This window comes from Typopeltis vanoorti, chromosome 9 (assembly GCF_054136105.1).
Source record: "Typopeltis vanoorti isolate ZY-2024b chromosome 9, IOZ_Tvanoo_1.0, whole genome shotgun sequence".
Classification (NCBI taxonomy): Eukaryota; Metazoa; Arthropoda; class Arachnida; order Uropygi; family Thelyphonidae; genus Typopeltis; species Typopeltis vanoorti.
Genome location: NC_143557.1, coordinates 5,650,681 through 5,675,655, shown reverse-complemented (window position 1 = coordinate 5,675,655; position 24,975 = coordinate 5,650,681). Strand labels below are relative to the sequence as shown.

The 24,975-nt window shown below is 35.9% G+C and overlaps 1 protein-coding gene across 2 annotated transcripts in view; it reads right to left on the bottom strand.

Moving 5' to 3' along the window:
- LOC150102860 (mitochondrial glycine transporter-like) overlaps positions 1 to 24,975 on the bottom strand; it is a 203,470-nt gene that overhangs the window by 156,423 nt on the left and 22,072 nt on the right. For both annotated transcript variants that reach the window (XM_090398598.1, XM_090398597.1), the window contains exon 3: positions 24,152 to 24,264. In XM_090398598.1, coding sequence (XP_090254724.1) covers positions 24,152 to 24,264 — 113 coding nt within the window. The remainder of the gene's footprint in view (positions 1 to 24,151; positions 24,265 to 24,975) is intronic.

Here is a 24,975-nt window from a genome sequence, read left to right as displayed (position 1 = left end):
TATATGTGCATGCAAATTGTATGCCAAAGGTATGTTCAGCAACCGGCTATGCCTTTGATGTGTTTGTAAAACTTGAATTCCAGCTTGGGAATGATACCAATGGAATGAAAGGAATATATGATAGTTCTTTGTACAAGGGTGGTGCAAAAAACTGATGTGTCTAGTTACTGACTTATCCGTATCACTAATAATACATAGCATTATACATGTCCATAAGGATATGTGCTTTGAATTATGCGATACTAAGGCAAGTGATGTGAAGTCATTAGCCTCTATATATAAGTTATTCAGTCCTGAAGTTATTTCAGGAACAAACTTTGTTTGCTGACAATTGGATAAAGGATTAAACCAAGAATATAATTTCTTGGCATCTTCAATTTATAGTATAACCAAGTGGAAAAAAATTTCAACATCTATCTCTAATCCAGAGTATTTTAGTAATAAAGTGTGACACCATTTTTTTGACTACTCATATGTGGAATATGACTTCTGCATTACTTCAACCTTGGTATCGCTTCCAGGTCTGGCTCTCACTGATAAGATCTCAATAAAGGTCACTTTATTGAGATCTTATCCCCATAATACATAACATTATACATGGATACGTAAGGATATGTACTTTGCATTATGGGATACTAAGGTGTGATGTGAAATCATTAGTCTCTATATATGAGTTGCCTAGTCCTGAAGTTACTTCAGGCACAAACTTTGTTTGTTCACACTTGGATAACGGATTAAACCACGAATATAATTTCTTGGCATCTTTAATTTAAATGAGTATCTCTGATGTGGTGGTGAAGATTTTAGAGAAGTTTGTAAGAACCAGTAAAGAGAAATGAGTAGAGAGATAAGCTATGCTCAGCAAAGAACAGCATGGGTTAAGCAATTTGCTCATATTTTATAATGTTACAGCTGAGTTGGATAAAGGGAATGGATCCACTATGATACAGCTGGATTTTCAGTAAGGCATTTGATAGCATACCACATGAAGGGCTGTTGCATAAACTGGAGAATATGGATTTGCAATATAAACTCATGACTTTAGATAAGTGGATGGTTGACAGACAGGTGTCAAAAAGTGGTATATGGTAGGTGTGAATCTGCCGGATTGATGGTGACCAGTGGTGTACCCCAGGATTTAGTCCTTGGACCATTGTTGGTCAGTCTATACATTAATGATATTAGGAAGAATCTAACAGGAGATTTTCAATTGCTTGCTGATGATGCAAAGATAAGCAGGGCAATCAGGAATGCTACCGATATCCAGCACTTACAGAATAATTTGAATATGGCAAATGAAAATGGTTATCAGTTTAATGTTAGTAAGTGAAAACTGAAGCACTTTGGCACTAAGATTTTCCATATTATATTAGCAGGGTAGTGTTACAAGAAATCAACGAGGCTAAGGATGCTGGCATAATAACGGATAGGAATTTGAAATTCAAAGGTCACATAGCAAAATCCTTTCTTTTAGTTTTAGTTTCTTTTAGAAACCACCAACATTTTAAATATAAATTATAAGAAAACAATAACAACCAACTTAACAAAACACGAATTAACAGTGGTGAAATCACTAAAATCAAATCCGGACATCGTAATAACTAGAGCCAATAAAAGCAATGCCACCGTTATTCTAAACAGAACCACATATTTAGAAAAAATGAATGTGCTAGTCTTGGACAACAATATATAAACTTGTTAACTACGATCCTACAATAGAATAAAAAAGATAACAGAGAAGCTACTTAAATCAGTTACTACATGGCCCTAAGATACAGTCAAAAAATTACTTATGCACTACACTTGTTCTGCGAGAATTTACCGTCTACCAAAGATACAAAAACAAAACACACCACTCCAGCCGATAGTTATCACCTAGCCAAGAAATTAGCATCAATACTCAAGGAGTTAGTAAGTCATTCTCCCTCCTATATCAGAAACACACAACAATTCATCAACATGATCAAAGACATTACATTAGAAAAATATGATTTATTAGTCAATTTTGATGTCCCTGCTCTCTTTACGAATGTCCCAATCTATGACACAATCTTTCTTTTACAAGACAAATTCCCTCCAACCAGAACATAATACATTAGCTCTTTGTGCAAATTATGTTCTGGTTATTTTTTTATGGTAAAACGCTTTCTACCTACAAAAAAAAAAGGCACAGCCATGGGCTCACCATTATCCCCCTCCCCCAAACTTGCTATCTTTTATATGGAATATTTTGAGCACCGTGCTCTAGATTCCTCTCCTTAAAAACCCAAAGTCTGGATTAGATATGTTAACAATGTTTTCATTATCTGGCCTCATGGCAGCCAGACACTAGACACTTTCCTTAGCCACCTAAACAAACAACACAAATGCATACAGTTCACAATTGAGATTGAAATGCAGAACACACCTCTGTTTCTAAATACACTTGACACAAGTCTTCCTTCTGGCAGTCTTTCCTTCACTGTATGCTGGAAACTGACACATACTAGACAATATATATACACAAACTCCTACCACCACCCAACACAAAAACTAGGTGTCATTAATAATACTCTTAAAAAACAGGGCTTCGAAGATCTGCTCCAATAAACAAGCACTGAAAGACGAATTTAAAGTTATCGGCAATACTTTTCTAAAAAATGGTTACAGGCAAAATACTATTAACAAAATTCTCTACAAGTCCTCAATAAAAAACAAAGATAAACCAGACTACGATAAAACTATAACCATCCTTTACATTAAAGAGACATTAGATAAAAATAAACAGAATACTACAGAAATACAACCTCAAAGCCACCTTTAAACCTCCTGCAAAATTAAAAAGCTTACTCAACTCATCCAAAGACCCACTCCCTCCACTGGCCCATCAAGGAGTATACCGTATTTATTGCACCTGTAATCTACCATATATAAGGGAAACAGGATGCACAATTCCTATCAGACAAAAGGAACATAAATACATTAAATATAATAACTATGGTGAAGCTGGCCTTTCTGATCATGCCCTGAACACCTTATATAGAATTGATTAAAAAAGCACCAACTTTAAACAGGACTGTAGATAATCCAGAATCTAATATAACATTATCATGTTAAACTAGGACATCATTTTAAATGTAAGAAAACTATCTATATGAAAGAATGTTCCTCCTATGTTATCTTAAATAGAATTTTGCTTTGATGTAGTTTCTAAATAATAATTTTTTTTTTTTAATATTATATTTTCACTAGAGGTCTTGCCAGTAGAATAACTGTTGTTCAAATCATTGTCTTTTTAGCATACTGTATGAAATGTAACTCAGCTTGTATTGTATATATTACAGATGATGACCTTAATATGAAGATCGAAACATCTAGAAATTAAAATAGTTATTTATAACATGGTTGTAAAGTCCATAATTTCTAAAATGAAAGTCACATAGCAAAAATTGCCAGTACAACTCAGAGGATAATTGCAATGCTGAAGTGAACCTTGACATGTAAAGATAAAGAATCATTTGATATTTTGATAGTGTATTTAGTATTTTATCATATATTTTTATTAAGATATTTTAATATTTAGTATACATTTAAAATGGTGCCAACGAAAATAATTAACCGCAAAAATAGGGAAGTTGAAGCAGATCATTAGAGACGCAATGCGGGAATTGCAAAAAGCTGAGAGACGTTTAAAAGAGAATAGGGAGAAAAAGAAAAATGAACAGGAAAATAAGTAACAACAAAGCAAGGTAACAGGTAAGTCAGGAAATAACGAAAATCAGGTAAGTGACGTTGTTAGCAAAAATAAAGAAGTTATTTGGTATGGTGACTCTATAATAAAACATGCTATAGATGAGAGAGTAACAACATCGAGTTTTCCTGGAGCAAAAATTAAAAATATAATGCAAGTAATTCAAAAACAGAAAAATAAACGAAATAGTAGTTGTAGTAGGTACTAACAATTTAACTGGCGATAAGTTCAGTATGAGAGAAGACATGAAAGGGTTGCTGGAAGAGGCGAGAGCGAAGAGTGAGAAATTGAAAATACAGTAGAACTCGGTTATAACAATCACAGTTACAGCGAATTCACATTTATAACGAATAATTTTGAAGGTATATTTGAATTACATTTAATTTAATGCATGTATTTCATGTTTATTACGAATTGGTTTCATGGGAATAACGAACGAATAATATACGTTAGTCGTTCCTTTACTGACATTTCGTACGTATGCATTTTCTGGTTGTGGAAAAATGTCGGGAGTCAAACGGAAAATTTTATCGGTTTCCGAAAAAGTAGAAATTATACGGGAGGTGGAAAGTGGCCAATCAAATCTTACAGTAGCAAAGAAGTATGGTGTGTCCCCATCTACAATATCAACAATTTGGAAGAATCGCGAGTTGACTCTGAAAGCTTTTGAAAACAATTTATTGAAGTGTAAAAAACTTAAAAAGTGTAATAAAAGTAACGTTGACAAGGCACTTCTTTCATGGTTTAAAGTGCAAAGAATGCTGTTCAACTTGGTTATAGCGATTTTAAATGCAACAATGGGTGGATTGATCGCTTTAAGAACAGAAACAATATGGTCTACGCCAAAGTAAGTGGCGAGGCATTATCCATTGACAAAAACGTTGTTTCTGACTGGATCAAGAATGTATGGCCAGACATCAAACGAAGGTATGGATACAACAACATTTAAAATGCAGACAAAGCAGGGTTTTTTTATAATTTAACACCCGATAAAACTTTTCAATTTAAAAACAAAAAGTGCATTGGCGGAAAACTTATCAAAAATAGACTCACAGTTTTAGTTTGTGCAAACATGACCGGTAGCGATAAAAGAAAGCTTCTTGTAATTGGAAAATTGGCAAAGCCTAGATGCTTTAAAAACATAAAGAAACTTCCCGCTGATTATACAGCGAATAAGAAGCTGGATGACATCTTCAATTTTCGAAAATGAAATTCGCAAGTGGGATAAAAATCTTTGCAGCGAAAACCAGAAAATTTTGTTATTGATAGACAACTGTCCTGCCCATCCTGTAGTGGCTAATTTAACAAACATAAAACTTGTTTTTTTGCCACCGAATGTGACATCTGTCTTGCAACACTTGATCAAGGCGTAATTAGATGTTTTAAATCCCATTTTGGTTGTCTGTTAGTCTTAGAACTGATAGAACACAGAGAAAAATCCACAGAAAATGCTTATACTTATGACTCGAAGATCAGTGTACTTCACACAACACTTTTAATGAGTGATGCTTGGAATTTGGTGTCATCGTCTATGATACAAAACTGTTTTAAGAAAGCCAGTCTTGCGGAATATAAGTGCGAATCTGAAGAAGATGAAGAGGATAACTTACCATTTTCAGCGTGGTTAAAAGCGTGAAACTTGAACAATTTTGAAACATGCGCAGAGATTGATAATTTTATAGACATTGATAATGGCGTCGCAACTTCGGGTATACCGACATCTTAAAACAAATCTCTCATACACCAGAAGATAATAGTAGTAGTGACCCCGAGGAAGAAAATAGCAATGATGAGAAAATCGTTACCTGGTGTGAAGCAGAAAGTGCTTTACATATTTTAACAAGATTTATGGAATCACGATTGCAAGTTCAGACGACACATTCAAGCATCTTAGTGGTATAAGGAACAATTTCAAACGTATGAAATATGCATCTTGTGCAAAGCACAGCATGCTTGATGATTTTTTATGTAAAAATGTGAAGTTATAAAAATAAATTTTTGTTCTTCATATGTATGTATGCACATACGTATTTATGTTACCCAATATACCTATGCTGAGAAAAATCTGAAAACATTTTTAATTCGCTCAAATTATGACCTTCTTGGATATAAAGAATAACGGTTATTACGAACAAATATATGCGGCCCCGTGGAATTCGTTATAACCGAGTTCTACTGTACTTAGTATTTTACCTTGCTATGATAAAAATAAATTAAAAAGAAGGGCTATGATGGCAAACAATTCGATGCATAGGCTGTGTAGAAGGAATGGATGAGAGTTTTTTTGGATGTGCAGAGTGAGTTTGAGGGAAGATTGGATTTGTATAAGAGGAATGGCCTACGCCTGAATGTGTTTGGTATTAGGAGTCTGGAAAAACTAATAACTGGTATGAGTGCTTAAGGGTCAAAGCTGTATAACTGAGAGGAGACCTCCACATAGCCTTCCAAGGAATGCGGAGAACCGACCAGGGCTTCTGACCTAATGTCCAATCCTCACCTTCTCGTGGTGCACCCTGTTGGGTATCTACTTTGATACTGAACAAACGAGGATGGGCTGGCAATTTGGGATTTAGCTGACCAAATTGTATTCTTATTGGTTACACCAAAATAAAAAATGATGGTACAACATGACAAAATTTCATGCCGGCTAGGGCGTCACCCGGTTAAACAAGGTCCCCGTTGTTTTCGCCAGGGAACCAGGGCGAACAGCGAAAAGTCAGCTACTGGAACAAATCTGAAAACAAACCCCAACTCAACATCACCAGAGTTAAAGATCAGTATTATCAACGTAAGAAGCCTGAATGGCAAAGAAATGGAGCTAGCTGAGGAATCAGATAAGTACCAAATTGACATAATAGGGGTGACTGAAACAAAAAAGACCAAAACTGGTGAGATCTTTCTGAGCAATAAATACAAAATGTTATATTCAGGCAATGACAATCAAGGAAAAGAAGGAGTAGCCACAGCATTCAACACAAAATACGAGGCTAATCTTCTTGAATGGCAGTCAGTCTCAAGTAAAGTAATGTGGGCAAATATGAGAATGGGGAACTGGACAACGAGACTTATTTGTGCCTATGGTCCCACAAAAGGTTCTACTAAGGTAGACGTGGAGGAATTTTTTGACGCTTTAGAAAAAGCAACTGACACAATGGAAAAGGAAAAGTTGGTCCTTGTTGGGGATCTAAATAGCAGAGTAGGAAATGATTGTGAGACATACAAAAATATTTTAGGAAAATTTGGGGAAAAGAGCAAAGCTAATAATAATGGCAAATATCTGTTGGATTTCTGCTCGGGACATGGACTGGTTATTACTAACACCATGTTCCAACATAAAAATGTGCACAAATTCACATGAAGAGAAGAGGCTAGGAATAAGAAAATTCTCATTGACTATGTTATTGTTGATAGTGATGTTTTCTCCCTGGTGCAGGACACCAGAGTGTACAGAGGATTTCAAATTGGAAGTGATCACTATTTAGTCTTGAGCAGGATAAAATTGAATTTCATATTGAGAAGAATAACATGTAAGAAAGTTTTAAAGCGAATAAAAGTTGAGCGGTTCTCAGATGTGAACTGTAGACTAAAATACAGAAAGATTATTGAAAAGAAAATGAAAGAGTTTGAGAACAGGAATCAAACCTTGGAGATTCAGTGGCAAACTCTGAAGAAAACATTGATTGATTCTGCCAGAGAGCATGTGGTGAGGTTGTGTGCAAGGATAAAAAAATCAGAACTCCCTGGTGGACACAGGAAGTTAAAGAGGCAGTGAAGGAAAAGAAGAAAGCATATCAAAAGTTCCTGGCAAATAAGTTAGCTTTTACTCTTACAGAATACAGAGACAAATGTAAGAAAGCTAAACAGTGTGTAAAACTAGCTAAACAAAAGTCATGGGAGAACTTTGGCAAGAATATAGAAAATAAATATCAAGAAGGTGGCAAAATATTCTGGAGGTTGTTGAAGAAGCTTAGGAATGGAGGAAAGAGTGCTGTAAAAGGAGTTAGACATGATAAAGGTGACATGAAAACGGTAGAAAAAGATATCCTTGAAGTATGGAGTAATTACTTTGAAAAACTGCTAAATTAAACAAGCAGTGATGACAGCACAGTGATAAAAAACACTGACCAAGCATGCAGTCAGGAATACATATCCATACTTGAAGTAGAAAAAGCCATCAAAGGCTTGAAATGTGGAAAGGCAGCAGGAGTAGATGATATTCGACCAGAAATGCTGAAGTATGGAGGTATAAAAGTCTTACAGTGGCTGCACTGCATAGTTCAGAAAGCCTGGACAGAGGGACGAATTCCCGATGATTGGAGTAGAGCTCTCATAGTACCCATATATAAAAAGGGAAATAAAACTGGATGTGAGAATTACAGAGGTATTTCCCTACTGAGTGTTCCTAGCAAGATCTATGCAAGTATACTTGAGAAACGGTTGAGAAGAATTGTGGAAGAAAAGCTTGGTGAAGAACAAGCTGGATTCAGGCCAAATAGAGGCTGTCAGGATCAGATCTTCACTTTACGACAAATAGTCGAGAAAGCATTGGAATATAACAAAGATCTGTATTTAATTTTTGTCGATTTGGAAAAGGCATGTGACAAGGTGCCAAGAAAGAAGCTATTCAATACGCTGCAGTTATATGGTGTCAATGGGCATTATATCAAGCAATACTTAGTCTTTATTTGAGTTGTGAGTCAGCAGTTAGAAATGAAGGAAGTACAGGAAGATGGTTTAATGTTAAATCTGGTGTGAGGCAAGGATGTACATTATCCCCTCTGTTATTCATTATCTATATGGATCACATTATGAAGGAATGTGGTATTAAACCTGATATCACAATTGGAGATGTTAATGTCAGCTCTTTGCTTTATGCGGATGATGTTATACTTCTAAATAAATCTGCTACAAGTCTGCAAGATTCTCTGACTAAATTCAATTGCTGTTGTAATAGATATGGTATGAAGGTCAGCAATAAAAAGACAAAGACAATGAAAATAGGCAGAATCATTGAAAATGTCAACTGTGTTGTGAATGGAGAACCTGTGGAACAAGTAAAACATTTCAGCTACTTAGGCACGATTTTTACTGAAGATGGTGAATTAAATATAGAAATAGACAACAGAATCAGCAAAGCTGGTATGGTGGGAAGTCAATTGAATAAATTCATATGGAATAAGAGCGAAATTAGTCGGAACACTAAATTAGCTGTATACAAGACAGTGTTCAAACCAGTTTTAACTTATGGATCTGAGAGCTGGGTCAGAAGTAAAACACTTGACCAAAGACTAGAGACTGCAGATATGAGAGTCTTGAGAAAGATTATAGGCGTGAACAGATGGCATCAATGGCAATATCATATTAAAAACGAGGATATTAGGAAAGAACTTGACATTGTCAGCATCCAGGAATGCATTAGCAGAGCTAATCTCAGGTGGTATGGTCACTTAAACAGAATGGGGAAAGAAAGATTAGCAAAACAAGTGTTCTCTGCCAGGTTGGCAGAAAAACGACCCAGAGGAAGACCAAGATATAGGTGGATTGATACGGTACAAAGTGCCTTAGACGATAGAAATATACGATCTGATAATGTTGGAGTCTTGACAAGGAACAGACTGATTTGGAGGAAAATTGTAGATAGGAAGTTAGTAATGATGTAATTTTTTTCATGTAGTACTATCATATCCTGTACACCCCTTGAGTGTGCATGGCAGGAATTTGATGATGATGGGAAGTTGTATACCTTGAGTGAAAACGAGTACATGATTTGGTGTAAAGTGGATGACAAACAATATCAAACATAAACTGTAGGTGAAGAAGAGGTTATGAAAGAAGTACAAGGAGGAGGATAGGGAACAGATCCATGAACAGGAAAAGACTCAGGCAGGAAAGTGACTAGCATGGTCAGGAAACACAAAACTTATATGATATTATCCCTCAGATCTAAGGAAAATCCAAAGAAATTATTTTGCAATGTAGCCACTATGAGGAGAAATGATTGTGGAAATATTTTTAGACAAAAATGGGAATAGAGTGACTAAGCAGAAAATAGAATTGGTTAATGATCGTTTTATTGGAATATTTCAATCTGGAAACATAAGTTTTGTTACTAGAGGGATGGGGAAAGTTCAGGGTTTAGAAGTGCACGAGGATAATATTTTCAAATACTAAGTACTCTGGATGTTAATAAAGTAATGGGATTAGATAGGATTTTGGCATGTGTTTTGAGAGAATGTGCTAAAAAACTGACAGTTCTGTTTACTTGGCTTTTTGAGGAGAGACTAACAATGGGAAAAGGTGCCCAAGGATTGGAAGGAGGATAAGATAATACCATTTTTTTCTACTACCATTAATGTGGTAGTAGAATGAAAGTGGAAAACTATAGATGAGTTTGTATTTCATCTGCAGCTGTTAATATTTTGGAGAAATTAGTGAAAGATCACATACAGCATTAGGCTGACAAGGGTAATGTTATCTGTGAGGATCAGCATGGATTTGTTAAGGGATACCCTTGTCTTAGTAATTAACTGCCTTTTATAATAAAGTAAAAAGAGCAGTTGAAGGAAAGGCATATATATAATGCCAATTTTTTAACACAGCTAATGGGTTAAGACTTCAGGTTAGTGAATTGGATTGGGGGAGGGACTGGCCATCTGACAGGTATCAGAGAGTTGTGTATAAGAGAGCAGTATCAAGAAAGCAGAACGTTACAAATGGGGGTTCCACAGGGCTCTTAGCATTGTACTGTCCTCACAGATTTAGTAAGGTGCTCCGCCCCCCCCCCCAAAAAAAAAAAAATTTAGGCACTTATCCACTATCATCCACAGATCTCTTATTTACTCTATATTTTCCAAGATATCTTAACAATTTATACTCTGCAACTTATCTTTGCTACCAGAATTTTAAAACCTGATACCCTACAAACACTGAACCACGAATCTCACTCATTTTCCTATTGGCTCAGTCTATTCAAGTCTTCTTGTACAGGTACACCACCTGCTCTATTCTTCATAGTTCTTCCCAACTTTGCTTCATCAACAAACAATTGCATATCTGTATTAAAACCTCTTCCAATATTATGAATATACACATTAAATAGCAAACCACAAAACAGATCCTTGGGGCACACCACTAGTAAATTTCCTCTTCTGGGATGTTGCTCTCCCATCCAATCCAGCACAATCTATTTAACCTATCAATCCCAATATAATTACCAATTTATCATATGGCAATCTATCAAAAGCCTTTTCAAAATCTAAGTATTGTAATAAGTAAGCAGATTACTAAAATATAATCTTCCTTTTAGCAAACCCATGTTGTCCATCAAAGAGAATGCTACTGTTGTCAATCCAATTCTGGCTCTATTATTCACTAACCTTTTCAATGCTTTTCCACAACTCCAGGACACTTTGACTAGCCTTTAATTCTGTCGCCTACCTTATGAAGAAAAGAAATCATTAAGATTCGAACTGGATTTATTTAAGAGCAATATCACCTGTTGAATACCAAGTGCCGAGATGAATATCTCCAACTTTGATATCAGGTTTAATGCCCTTCTCCTTCATAATACGATCCATATAGATCAGTAACAGTGAAGATAGTGTGCATACTGCCTTGACTAACACCTGATTTTACATCAAACCATTTTCTACTGTCCTTCTTCAATTCTAAATGATGACTTACAACTTAAACGTAGTATATTTATTGTACTGTATAATAATTTATACCATGTAACTGTAAGGTTTTGAACACCTTTTCTCTTAACAGCTTGTCATATACCTTTTCTGGATCTATAAAGCTTAACAGATTCGTCTATAATTCCAGGAGTCAAAGCTATATAACTGAGAGGAGACCTCTACACAGTCTTCAAAGGAATGCGGAGAACCGACCAGGGCTTCTGACCTAATGTCCAATTCTCACCTTCTCATGGTGCACCCTGTTAGGTATCTCCATGGATACTGAATGGATGAGGATGAGCTGGCAATCTGGGATTTAGCTGACCAAACTGTATTCTTATTGGCTTAAACCAAAATTTCAAATGATGGTACAACATGACAGAATTTCATGCTGGCTGGGGTGTCACCAGGTTAAACAAGGCCCCCGTTATTTTTGCCAAGGAACCAGGGCAAACGGCAAAGTCAGCTACTGGAACAAATCCTCAAACTTACCCCCAACTCAACATCACCAGAGTTTCAGATCAGTACTATTAACATAAGAAGTCTGAATGGCAAAGAAATGGAACTAGCAGAGGAATGGATAAGTACTAGATCGACATAATATGGGTGATTGAAACAAAAAAGACAAACTGGTGAGATCTTTCTGAGCAATAAATATAAAATGTTATATTCAGGCAATGACAATCAAGGAAAATAAGGAGTAGCCATAGTATTCAACACTAAATACGAGGCTAATCTTCTTGAATTGCAGGCAGTTTTAAGTAGAGAGATGTGGGCAAATATGAGAATGGGGAACTGGACAATGAGACTTATTTGTGCCTATGGTCCCACAGAAGGTTCTACTAAGGTAGAAATGGAGGAATTTTTTGAGGCTTTAGAGAAAGCAACTGACACAATGAAAAAGGAAAAGTGTTTGTCCTTGTTGAGGACCAAAATAGCAGAGTAGGAAATGATTGTGAGACATACAAAAATATTTTGGGAAAATTTGGAGAAAAGAGCAAAGCTAATAGTAATGGCAAATACCTGTTGAATTTCTGCTTGGGTCATGGACTGGTTATTACTAACACCATGTTCCAACATAAAAATGTGCACAAATTCACATGGAGAGAAGAAGCAAGGAATAAGAAAAGTTTCATTGACTATGTTATTGTTGATAGTGATGTTTTCTCCCTGGTGCAGGACACCAGTGTTCAGAGGATTTGAAATTGGAAGTGATCACTATTTAGTCTTGAGCAGGATAAAATTAAATTTCATATTGAAAAGAATAACATGTAAGAAAGTTTTAAAGCGAATAAAAGTTGAGCAGCTCTCATTTGTGAACTGTACACTAAAATAAAATACACAAATATTATTCAAGAAAAAATGAAAGAGTTTGAAAGCAGGAACCAAACCTTGGAGATTCAGTGGCAAGTCCTGAAAAAAAAAAATTATTGATTCATTCAGAGAGGCATGTGGCAAAGTTTTGTGCAAAGGATAGAAAAATCAGAACTTCATGGTGGACACAGGAAGTTAAAGAGGCAGTGAAGGAAAAGAAGAAAGCATATCAAAAATTCCAGACAAATAAGTCAGCTTGTGCTCTTAGAGAATACAGAGACAAATGTAAGAAAGCTAAACACTGTGTAAAACTGGCTAAACAAAAGTCACGGGAGGGCTTTGGCAAGAACATAGAAAATAAATATCAAGAAGGTGGCAAGATATTCTGGAGGTTGTTGAAGAAGCTCAGAAATGGAGGAAAAAGTTCTTTAAAAGGAATTAGAGATGATAAAGGTGACATGAAAACAGGAAAAAAGATATCCTTGAAGTATGGAATAATTACTTTGAAAAACTGCTAAATGAAACAAGCAATGATGACAGCACAGTGGTAAAAAAACACTGACCAGGCATGCAGTCAGGAATACATATCCATACTTGAAGTAGAAAAAGCCATCAAAAGCCTGAAATGTAGAAAGGCAGCAGGAATAGATGATATTCGACCAGAAATGATCAAGTATGGAGGTATAAAAGTCATAAATTGGATCCACTGCATAGTTCAGAAGGCCTGGACACAGTGAAGAATTCCAGATGATTGGAGTAGAGCTCTCATAGTACCCATATATAAAAAGGTAAATAAAACTGAATGTGAAAATTACAGAGGCATTTCATTACTGAGTGTTCCTCGCAAGATATATGCAAGTATACTTGAGAAACGGTTGAAAAGGATTGCAGAAGAGAAGTTTGGTGAAGCACAAGCTGGATTCAATAGAAGCTGTCAGGATCAGATTTTCCCTTTATGAGAGATAGTTGAGAAATCATGGGAATATAACAGAGATCTGTATTTAAGTTTTGTAGATCTGGAAAAGGCATATGACAAGGCCAAGAGAGAAGCTATTCCGAACGCTACAGTTATATAGTGTTAATGGGGCATTATATCAAGCGATACTTAGTCTTTATTTGAGTTGTAATTCAGTGAAGGAAGCAGAGGAAGATGGTTTAATGTTAAATCTGGTGTCAGATAAGGATGTACATTATCCCTTCTTGTATTCATTATCTATATGGATCGCATTATGAAGGAAAGTGGTATTAAACCTGATATCAAAATTGGAGATGTTAATGTCAGCTCTTTGCTTTATGCGGATGATGTTATACTTCTAAATAAATCCCCTACAAATTGTTCAATTCAGTTAGGGACTAAATTGAACAACAGTTGTAATAGATATGGTATGAAGGTCAGCATTAAAAAGACAAAGACAATGAAAATAGGAAGAAACATTGAAAATATCAACTGCAATGTGAATGGAAAACTTATAGAACAAGTAAAACAATTGAGCTACTTCGGCACGATTTTCAGTGAAGATGGTAAGTTAAATATGGAAATAGAGAACAGAATCAACAAAGCTGGTATGGTAGGAAGTCAACTGAATAAATTTATATGCAATAAGAAAGAAATTAGCGAAAACACTAAATTAGCTGTACACAAGACAGTGTTTAAACCAAGTTTAACTTATGGATCTGAGAGCTGGGTTAGAAGTAAAACACTTGACCAAAGACTAGAGACTGCAGATATGAGAGTCCTGAGAAAGTTTAGGGGCATGAACAGATGGCATTCAATGGCAATATCATATTAAAAACTAGGATATTAGGAAAGTACTTGACATTGTCAGCATCCAGGAATGCATTAGCAGAGCTAATGTCAGGTCGTATGGTCACTTAAGCAGAATGGCAGAGGAAAGATTAGCGAAACAAGTGTTCTCTGCCAGGTTGGCAGAAAAGTTGTCTGCAGTGCAGGCATTGTAAAAAATTTGAGAATATCTAGTCAAATATCTATTCCAGTTGTCTTTCCACATTTCATGTTTCTAATGGCTGTATGTGTCTCAAGAATTGATTTGTACTCCTGATTATAAAAATGTGGAATAATATATGAAATCAGTAAGGCAAACTTGACAGTTATTTATTTAGATGCAGATCCTACTGAGAAATTTTGTTCCTGTAGTTTGAGCCTTCGATAAGCTATCGTTTTGGTCTCAATGGTTTATCACCTAAAGACATGGGCAAGCATTTATTCATATATGGACCTGAACCCAGAATCTATTGGTCAGAGAACAGACAGCATGAACTTTATCAAGCAACATTAATAATACATATGCTTGCCAGCAAATTAGAAATCTTTATGCAGATGTACTTAAACATCCCATACGTGAGTATATGCAAAATACTTGGTCATGTGCTCTAGGCAATATTCAAGAATGCTGCTGTTAGTAATCATAACAGTTTTGATCACAATGGGAAAAACAAAGGATCTTTTGTAGTTTGATGAAGGGCTTGTTGTGGGTGCCCGTCTGGCTGGAGTCACAATTTTGAAAACAGCAGAGCAGACTGGTTTATCAAAAGGTGAGCTATCTGGTGTGTTTAATCAGTGAAAAAAATAATGCACTTTGCTTGTCTAAGAGGTGTAATTGTGGTCCCAAGACATCATGTTGGAGGCTTAATGGATTGTATACAACACTCAGAAAAGATTAAAACAGAATTTAATACTTCCTATATTTCCTCTCAGTCACTGAGACATCTTCAGAGATTATAAAAAAACTAATGTAACATATACACAAATACCATACAATACTAAGCCCAACCACGTTGGTGACTCTAAAGTCCTATCTAGGTGGAGCGTCCTCTAAGGGCAGTTGCAGGTGGCCTGGGATGTAAGGTGGGATCTCTGATAAGTGTTTCCTAAATCTTACGAAGCTTAATGCAACCATATTTATTAAGATTTGGTTTATTTCTGAGAGCTGCTGCTGATTCTAAAAATAGTCTCTCTTTTTTGAATTTGCTATGATGGAGCATGATGGTTTATTTCATGAGATCCTGTGGGTTGTATCCAAGACATGGTCAGCCAGGCCTGACTGATCATAGTCGTGGTTGCAGATGTATGACTTGTATTCCTCCAGGCAGATAGTTGCTAATCTGCCTGTCTATCCAAAGTACGCCAGCTTACAGGAACAGGATACTTTATAAACTCCAGGCACTGAGAGAGGAGGGAGCTGATATTTTGTAGAACGGATAAGGGTAGCAAGTTTGCAGTGGGGCTTAAATGCTGTGTGTAGGTTGTACTTTTTTAAAATCTTGGCTATTTTTTTTCTGATGTACCATGGATGTAGGGTATGGTGATGGCATTTCCAAACTCTTGCTGAGGAGAAGACCGGGGAATGGGGGAGGAACTGATTATTTTTTTTAATACTTTGATCGCTATAGCCATTGGAGAGGAAAGTGTTGTGTATATGGTCAAGCTCAGTTGTAAGGGCAGTTCCACTGGAACAAATATTGTGGGCTCTCTTGGTTAGAATTTTATTCCAGTTCTAGTGGAACGGCCATTACAACTGAGCTTAACCATATACACTACTACACTTTCCTCTCCAATGGCTACAGCGATCACAGTATTAAAAAATAATCAGTTCCCCCCCCCCCCCCCCCCATGCCTCTCCTCAGAAGAGTTTGGAAATGCAATTATCATACCCTACATCCGTGGTACATCAGAAAAAATAGCCAAGATTTTAAAAAAGTACAACCTACACACAGCATTTAAGCCCCACCGCAAACTTGCTACCCTTATCCGTTCTACAAAACATCAGCTCCCTCCTCTCTCAGTGCCTGGAGTTTATAAAGTACCCTGATCCTGTATCCTGTAAGCTGCCACACTTCGGACAGCATCCATCCACCTGGAGGAACACAAGTCATACATCTGCAACCACGACTGTGATCAGTCAGGCCTGGTTGACCATGTTGTGGATTCAACCCACAGGATCTTGTGGAAAAAAATCATCATGCTCCACCACAACAAATTCAAAAAAGAGAGACTATTTTTAGAATCAGCAGCAGCTCCCAGAAATAAACCATTTCTAAATAAATGCAGTTGCATTAAGCTTCCTAAGATTTAGGAAACACCTATCATCTGAGATCCCACCTTACATTTCAGGCCACCTACAACTGCCCTTAGAGGGCACTCCACCTAGATAGGTATTTATTGTAACCCATGTGGTTGGGCTTAGTATCGTGTGTATTTGCGTATATGTTACATTAGTTTTTCGTAATCCTGAAGATGTCTCAGTGACCAAGATGAAATGTAGGAAGTATTAAATTCTGTTTTAATCCTTTCTGAGTGCTGTATACAATCCATTAAGCTTCCAACATGATGTCCTCACAGCACTTAAGCAACATCACACAGGGTCCCAAGACAGTCTGTCAGGAATACAATTGCCAACATCTAAGAAGACTTGTACAGATCAACAGAACTTCTTGTGTGCAGCAACTGAGTGAAGCCTTTAATTAAGGCTGTTTCCTGACCCACATCTCACCAAACTATGCACAGAGAACTGAAGAGGATTGGTACTGCAGTTGCAAAAGTAGGTCCAACGTGGTGTAAAATCTTGTATGAAGAAAAATTAGAACAGAATTTTTCTATACCGATTTTACTTGGAAATAACAAATTATACAAAATACTTGTAATTGAATTAACATTTACCTCAAGTTTTTTGCTGTATTAAATCTGTTAAAATATTTAAGAACCACTGAAATTGTACAGACAAAGAAATAGCTCAGACAGGATTAGACATCTTGACCTGAGGCTAGCAAAAATCGCAAAGGTCAACGGGGTACAGGGTTTTCCCACCAAAACTCAGCAACAGTGAGGTAGCAGAGGAACCCCCCCCCCCTTCCAAGAATATCTGGGCAGTTTAATCTGAGGCCGTTCCAAGGTCAGGAGAGTAGGATAAAAGTATGAAATCAAAGGGTCAAAGCGCTCTTTTCCTGGCTCTCATTTCCAGTCTTGCTTCAAAGTGGATCCTGTGTCCAGACGTTCCAAGGACATGGAAGTCACGTCAAGCCAGCAGAAGTCCAACGATGATAGGAGGTTCGTAACAGCAGTGACAGTCTATTCCAGAAGTCCCACCTCAAAGTTTCTTGATGATCTCCAAGTATGCTGTATCATCGTTGCCATGAACTAGTGCCCAAATGTGTTTTTTATAGGAAGGAAGAGGACGTGATCATGATCTCTAGGATCCAGTGTACTGAACTGGCTGGCAGGTTGCAAGTAAGAATTTTGTAGAACTTTCCTAGATTGTGAAATATAAGGCTAATAATGCTGATCCCATAGTTAGTTAGCATAAGGAACATTTTTTTTGTGAAGTCGGAAAGCCGCACATCTAATTAACGGTGAACTAATTGTTTACAGAGTTCAGAGAAATTTGCTAATGTTATGTGATGAAGGGGTAATTGATTGTAAAGTTTAGTTATGCCTAATTCTGTTTTAGTCTAAGTTAAGTTACGTATGAGTGTATATATATGTCTAATCACGTGAGCATGTATATTGTTTTTCATCAAAAAACTTAAGCAAGAAATGTTAATCTAATCAAGCAGAGAACCAGTCACATGTTTTACTTTGTTTCCATTGTCATTTAGCTGAGTTAACTAGAGATAGATATTTTGATAAGTGTAGAATTAATCTTTGTAATTACCTTCATTTAGAATGAATAAACAGTTTTGTTTGTTAATAGCTTGCCTGATTTTGACTTGCCAATGCACTGTCTCATAAAGTATAGAACCTGTGTGTCCTGAAGATAGAATAGCCACGACTGACTGATTTTAAGTTTAAACGTTGCTTGAATTAGAATTAAAATTTAGAGTTATTTCCGTGTTGAGCTGAACGTTTCTCTTGCATGTATGGGAAAGACATATAATTCCCCTTTTTGTGATCTTTAATGGTGCAGTCAGAAAAACAAATAAATTTTTAAAGATCCGTGCAAGAGAAAGTCAGCAAGATAGACAAGGGAATTGGTTCCAGCCCAAAGCACTTCCTAAAGTCTACACTACGTACACGTGAAAATAGCATACTTATGACCTTGAGGGGGGGGGGTCCAATTATAGCCAGAGAGGATTAAAAGTGATTGAACTAGCTCAAGCAACGACTACAAACTCGGAAATTACGACTGATTAGAAAAAAATATTAATATGAACGCATAGTTTGAAGGTTTGATAACAAGTAAACAAAAATATAAATAATAATATCAAGTACACAGTACATAATATAAAATAAATATACAAGCGAAGGAGATATTATTACAATGGCGCAGTCGACAGGATTTTAATCCATGCTAATTAAATTGTGAATTTTGTGAGAGAGTTTTGGTAACAAATCAGGCAGTTAAAATTTTTTTAACCTTGAGAAATTCTTTTTGATATGGATTGTGAAATTACAAGTATTGACCAAACAGATAGTGCAACAATGCACAACGTAGAATTTTTTTCAGTTATTAATCCTCAACTTATCATCCCACAATTTTCTGCTCATGACACTGACAATGTATTAGCTTTCTTTAGTTTCGTCGAGGAGCTAAGAAAGGTTGGAAGGTGGTCAGACTTCCAACTATTAATTTTGCTTAGGAGCAAACTGGTTGGAAAGGCCAAGAACTTACTGTATTCATCCAATTCTTAAGGATACTTTAGAATACACGAAGTTTAAGGAAACCTTGATTTCCAGTTCTCCAGAGTAAGAAGTTTGAGCCCTAACCTTTGGAAAGTGCACAGGTGTGCTCAGGATAAAAAAGAAAGTGTGACAGATTTTTACAAGACTACTGACCATTGCAAACAGTCTAAGTCTCTAAACTGAGTCGTATCCCACCAGTTTAGATCAGGAGTCAAGGAAGAACTGAAGATGACTGCTTATAAAACAAGGTTCACAAATCTTGAGGAATGTTACCTCGCTGTGAAGGAGAGAGAAGAGAAGCTTGGAGACATTCGTACCGCTTCTATGAACAGCCAAATTAACATGATAAAAGGGGCAATTGATTCCTCTTGTGAAGGCAAGATTGAAAAGGACTCAAGCACGGGTAAGTGAAAGCAAATTAAAGATTGTAAAGAAAAGAGAGGGAACGAGAAAATTTGGTCAGCATTAAACAAATAACTTATATCCCGAAGGAGATAGGACCTACTAACATGAAAGAATTGCATACTATAATAAGACAGGAAGTAGTAAGGCTTCAACAGCCTATGATGGACAAACTTGATGTAGTTATACAGCAGTTGGAGGCAATGACAGAAGGGACCTGAATTAACTCTTCCTCAAACAGAGAAGAGTACTGAGGCAAGGAACAGAAGGGAGCCTCTCAAATGTTTTGTAACAAATATGGGCACATGGCTTGCAAATGTTTTAGAAGTAAGAGACCCTCTAACAGAAATGTTACATGAGTCGAATCTTGTGCATACTCCTCATGGTTATGCAAACAAGCCATGGAGAAGAGAAACCAAAAATCGAAAATACCCAAGGAAGTCTAAAATGATCATAGAGGGAAAGGTGCAGGGAATACCTTGCAGCATTTTGCTAGACACTGGTTCCCAGGCCTGTCATATCTGGTGATTACTTTGAAGAAATAAAATCCCATGTATGGAGGGGCATTTCTAAACTAAAGAGACCGATTAGATTATCGGGAGTGTCAACATCCAAGATATATGTGACAAGGAAGGTGAAAGTTAAAATATACTTACCAGAGTTTAATTTGTGTGATTGGGAAGAGTTATTGGTCCTACCTAGGACATCTCGCCCGAGCATACAAATTATTTTAAGAACTAACTTTCTAGAGAGGTACAAATTCTCTTGCGATTTTTTTTAGAGATGAGATGTTCCTAATGGGAAATAGACGGTCAAGAAAAGGGAACCATAAATTTAAGGATAGAGTTGAGAAACCATGTGAAGAGAGAGAACAACAGAATGACAATAAGGTCAAACCTACTAAACTGACTGAAGGGGGGAATGAAGAATGTCAAATTAACCAAACTGATCCTCCAATATGTTCAGCATCTGAAAAAAACAGTCACTCGGAAGCCTACAGTATATCAAACGTCAAGCTAGTGAGGTGATCAGAGTGAAACGGGAGATCTTGTAGGGGAAGAAAATCAGAAAACAATCGAATTAAACTTAATTGAGAGACCTAGAAGATCCAGAAGTTCCTATAACCAACCGAAGTGGAACAGGCAAAGAGTAAATAGCATTGATAAACAAGCAGCAGAGGTTTAATTTTTCCAGTATCCTCTGTTTTCTTTTTATGATAAGAGAAGCAGTGGGAAGATTATTAGCTCGGAGTTTATCTATTGCTACAGATGCTGCACACTTACTAACAGATTGTGCAGAATAAGAATAATGGCTTTATGAGTCAGTTTAATGGAATAATAATTAGGTTCAAGCCTTAAAAGATAGCAAGGGGAATAGATTTAATCTTGAGAGTAGAGCATGTATTAAAATGCAGTGCAATGGGAAGCAAAGAGAATACTTAAACGGTGAGATTGTAGTCAGGTCTTCTCCAGAAAATATGCAGGCAAGAAGTAAAAAAAATTTTTTTTTTAAAATAAATTTTTTAGAGAGAGAAAGCCTATGTAAAATCTTGTATGAAGAAAAATTAGGGCAATATTTTTCTATATCGATTTTACTTGGAAATATCAAATTAAAAAAATAATTGTAATTGAATCAACATTTACCTCAAGTTTTTTGCCGTATTAAATTTGTTAAAATATTAGAGTAAATTGTTAAAATATTTAAGAACCACTGAAATGATAAGTACCAGATTGACATAACAGAGGTGACTGAAACAAAAAAAACAAAAACTGGTAACATCTTTCTGAGCAACAAATACAAAATGTTATATTCAGGCAATGACAATCAAGGAAAAGAAGGAGTAGCCATAGTATTCAACACTAAATACAAGGCTAATCTTCTTGAATGGCAGGCAGTCTAAAGTAGAGTGATGTGGGCAAATATTAGAATGGGGAACTGGACAATGACTTATTTGTGCCTATGGTCCTGTAGAAGTGGAAGAATTTTTTCAGGCTCTAGAGATAGCTACTGACACAATGAAAAAGGAAAAGTTGGTCCTTGTTGGGGACCAACAAGGACCAACTTTTATATGAACAACAAATATATGTCTAATCACGTGAGCATGTATATTGTTTTTCATCAAAAAACTTAAGCAAGAAATGTTAATCTAATCGAGCAGAGAACCAGTCACATGTTTTACTTTGTTTCCATTGTCATTTAGCTGAGTTAACTAGAGATAGATATTTTGATAAGTGTAGAATTAATCTTTGTAATTACCTTCATTTAGAATGAATAAACAGTTTTGTTTGTTAATAGCTTACCTGATTCTGACTTGCCAATGCCCTGTCTCATAAAATATAGAACCTGTGTGTCCTGAAGATAGAATAGCCACGACTGACTGATTTTAAGTTTAAACGTTGCTTGAATTAGAATTAAAATTTAGAGATATTTCCGTGTTGAGCTGAACGTTTCTCTTGCACGTATGAGATAGACATACAATTCCCCTATACGATCTTTAATGGCGCAGTCGAAAAAATAAATACATTTTTAAAGATTGGTGCAAGAGAAAGTCAGCAAAATGGACAAGGGAATTGGTTCCAGCCCGAAGCACTTCCTAAAGTCTAGACTACGTACACGTGAAAAGTGATTGAACTAGCTCAAGCAATGACTGCAAACTCGTTGTTACGACTGTTAAGGAAAAGAACATAAGTCGTGGCTATTCTATCTGAAGATAGAATAGCCACGACTGACTGATTTTAAGTTTAAACGTTGCTTGAATTAGAATTAAAATTTAGAGATATTTCCGTGTTGAGCTGAACGTTTCTCTTGCACGTATGAGATAGACATACAATTCCCCTATACGATCTTTAATGGCGCAGTCGAAAAAATAAATACATTTTTAAAGATTGGTGCAAGAGAAAGTCAGCAAAATGGACAAGGGAATTGGTTCCAGCCCGAAGCACTTCCTAAAGTCTAGACTACGTACACGTGAAAAGTGATTGAACTAGCTCAAGCAATGACTGCAAACTCGTTGTTACGACTGTTAAGGAAAAGAACATAAAAATGCAGTTCAAAGGTTTTAATAATACTGGTATCCCTTTCTTAACGCGGTTTTGCTTAACGCGGCGGAATTAATTGCGGCAATCCATTGATAATAACGACAAGAGTTTTGATTAACGCACCTTTAACCCTGCGAAGCTCGCAGCTGATCTGACAGATACATGCAAAATGTTCAAATAATATAAATATTCTTACATAATTCAGTGTAAAGCTTGTAGGTCATGAGTAGCTGTGCATTCATGTTATAATTAATATTCCACATTGTTTTTTGCTATCAGTTTGGTTTAACACATGTTATATAAAGGTTTGGGCTATTTGACAGTAAACTGTATCTGAGAGATACCTCGATATCTGATGTCAATATAGTATGGTTTAGGTTTTTTTTTTTTTTTTCTATTCTTTGTTCAATAATTTCTAGATTTTAACTGAAAATAAATAAACCATCATGTATTACTGAAATAGAGAGCCAAAGGCTTATTTGTCATATATGTCCTCTAGGAGGTGTGCTTTACATTATGGAAAATACTAAGGAAAGTGATCTGGAGCTTACTCCACCTTTACTATGAGTTGCCCATAAGGTTGCTTATGCTTGCATCTGACGAAACATTTAGTTTCTATATATTCGGCACGAAACTCTTGTGGTTTCTATATTTGGCTATGAAATAATGTTGGATTCAATATCCACTTAATTTGTACCATCATGTATTATATTTGTTTGCCGAGGTCTGGAGAATCATTTTGCTTCTTATTGTAGAATTTATGCCGATAAGAAAAAAACTAAAAAACTGTTCAAATGACTATTGATAACTTCTTTTGATATTTGCAGTAAATTGCAGTAAATAATGTAGGTACAAGTATTTATTAAACATTTACTTTTCATTCATTTTTTATCTTTCCTAAAAGAGTGCCATATAAAATTAATTATTAATACAGTAATCGATCATGGATGAATTGCAATTTTTACCGTTGATTATTAGATTTGATTAATGCGATTTTGATATACGTGGTAACATCAAGGGATTAATTAACCGCATTAATTGAGGGATACCTGTAAATGATTAAATAAATAATATCAGAAAATAACAAAAATAATAAATAAAGTAAAGAGGAGATATTATTACAGTGGCATTAAATAAAAGTTTCTAATTCAGTGGTCAGTATGTGTATTTATTACTAAGTTTTTAGTAGTATAAATTATGTTCTGAGTAGTGGTATATCATTACAATAGGATTATAACAAATAACTAAAAGCCTAAGCTACTCATCCTAAATATTTACTCTGCTAAAAAAAAACCTTTCAAAATAACTTTGTTCTAAAACTGTATTAGATGACAAAAAAAAAAATTAAACATACCAATTATGTGATGTGTTCTGCAACCTTGTTTTAATAAGGTCTAGTGGTTGGAATAATAAAGTAGAACATGTTCCACTTAAGGAGCCTGCAAGGAATGACTTCAAGAGAGGATACTAGAAAATTGATCATCAGATATTATTAGCTTTCACTATAAGTTCATTATCCATATTTACATAAAAATATGTAAATCTTAATGACTATTCAAATGATAACTATTCTATATGTACAACAGTAATGAAATACAAAACCAGAAACGTCATATGAATATAGGAATAATTACCTGTTGCTGCAGCATGTCATGGAATGTACTACAAATTCAAGAGTGCTAGATCTAGTGAATGCATCAAAGAATTTGTCTATAATCAATATGACCACACTGTCACCAACTGGCAAGAGTGATCATATGGTCTTGACCTGGGAGGTAGCTAAATGTGTGGAATTTTCAGTTAAAAGGAGATATGTGTTGAATTACAGGGCTGGTAGGGAGATGACAAACTTAGGAGATTGCTTGGAGCAGTGGCATGGCATGAGAAACTGCAAGGATTGGATGTTGATAGCTCATGGGAAGTGGTAAAAGAAAGAGAGAATAATAGCAGACTGCATACCTATAGAAGGAAAATAAATCAAGTGGGAATTAAATGGATGCATACCATCATTAACATCATTAAGCTGGAGCTAAAAAAAAAAATTATGGAGGGAATTCAAGGAGAAAGGCGACTAGCAGGCATGTGAACAACATAAAGCACAGATAGAAAGGTAATCAAGCATGGTAAGAAAAGGTAAAAGCAGAGTGTGAAAGGAAATTAGCAATGCAGGCTAAAGAT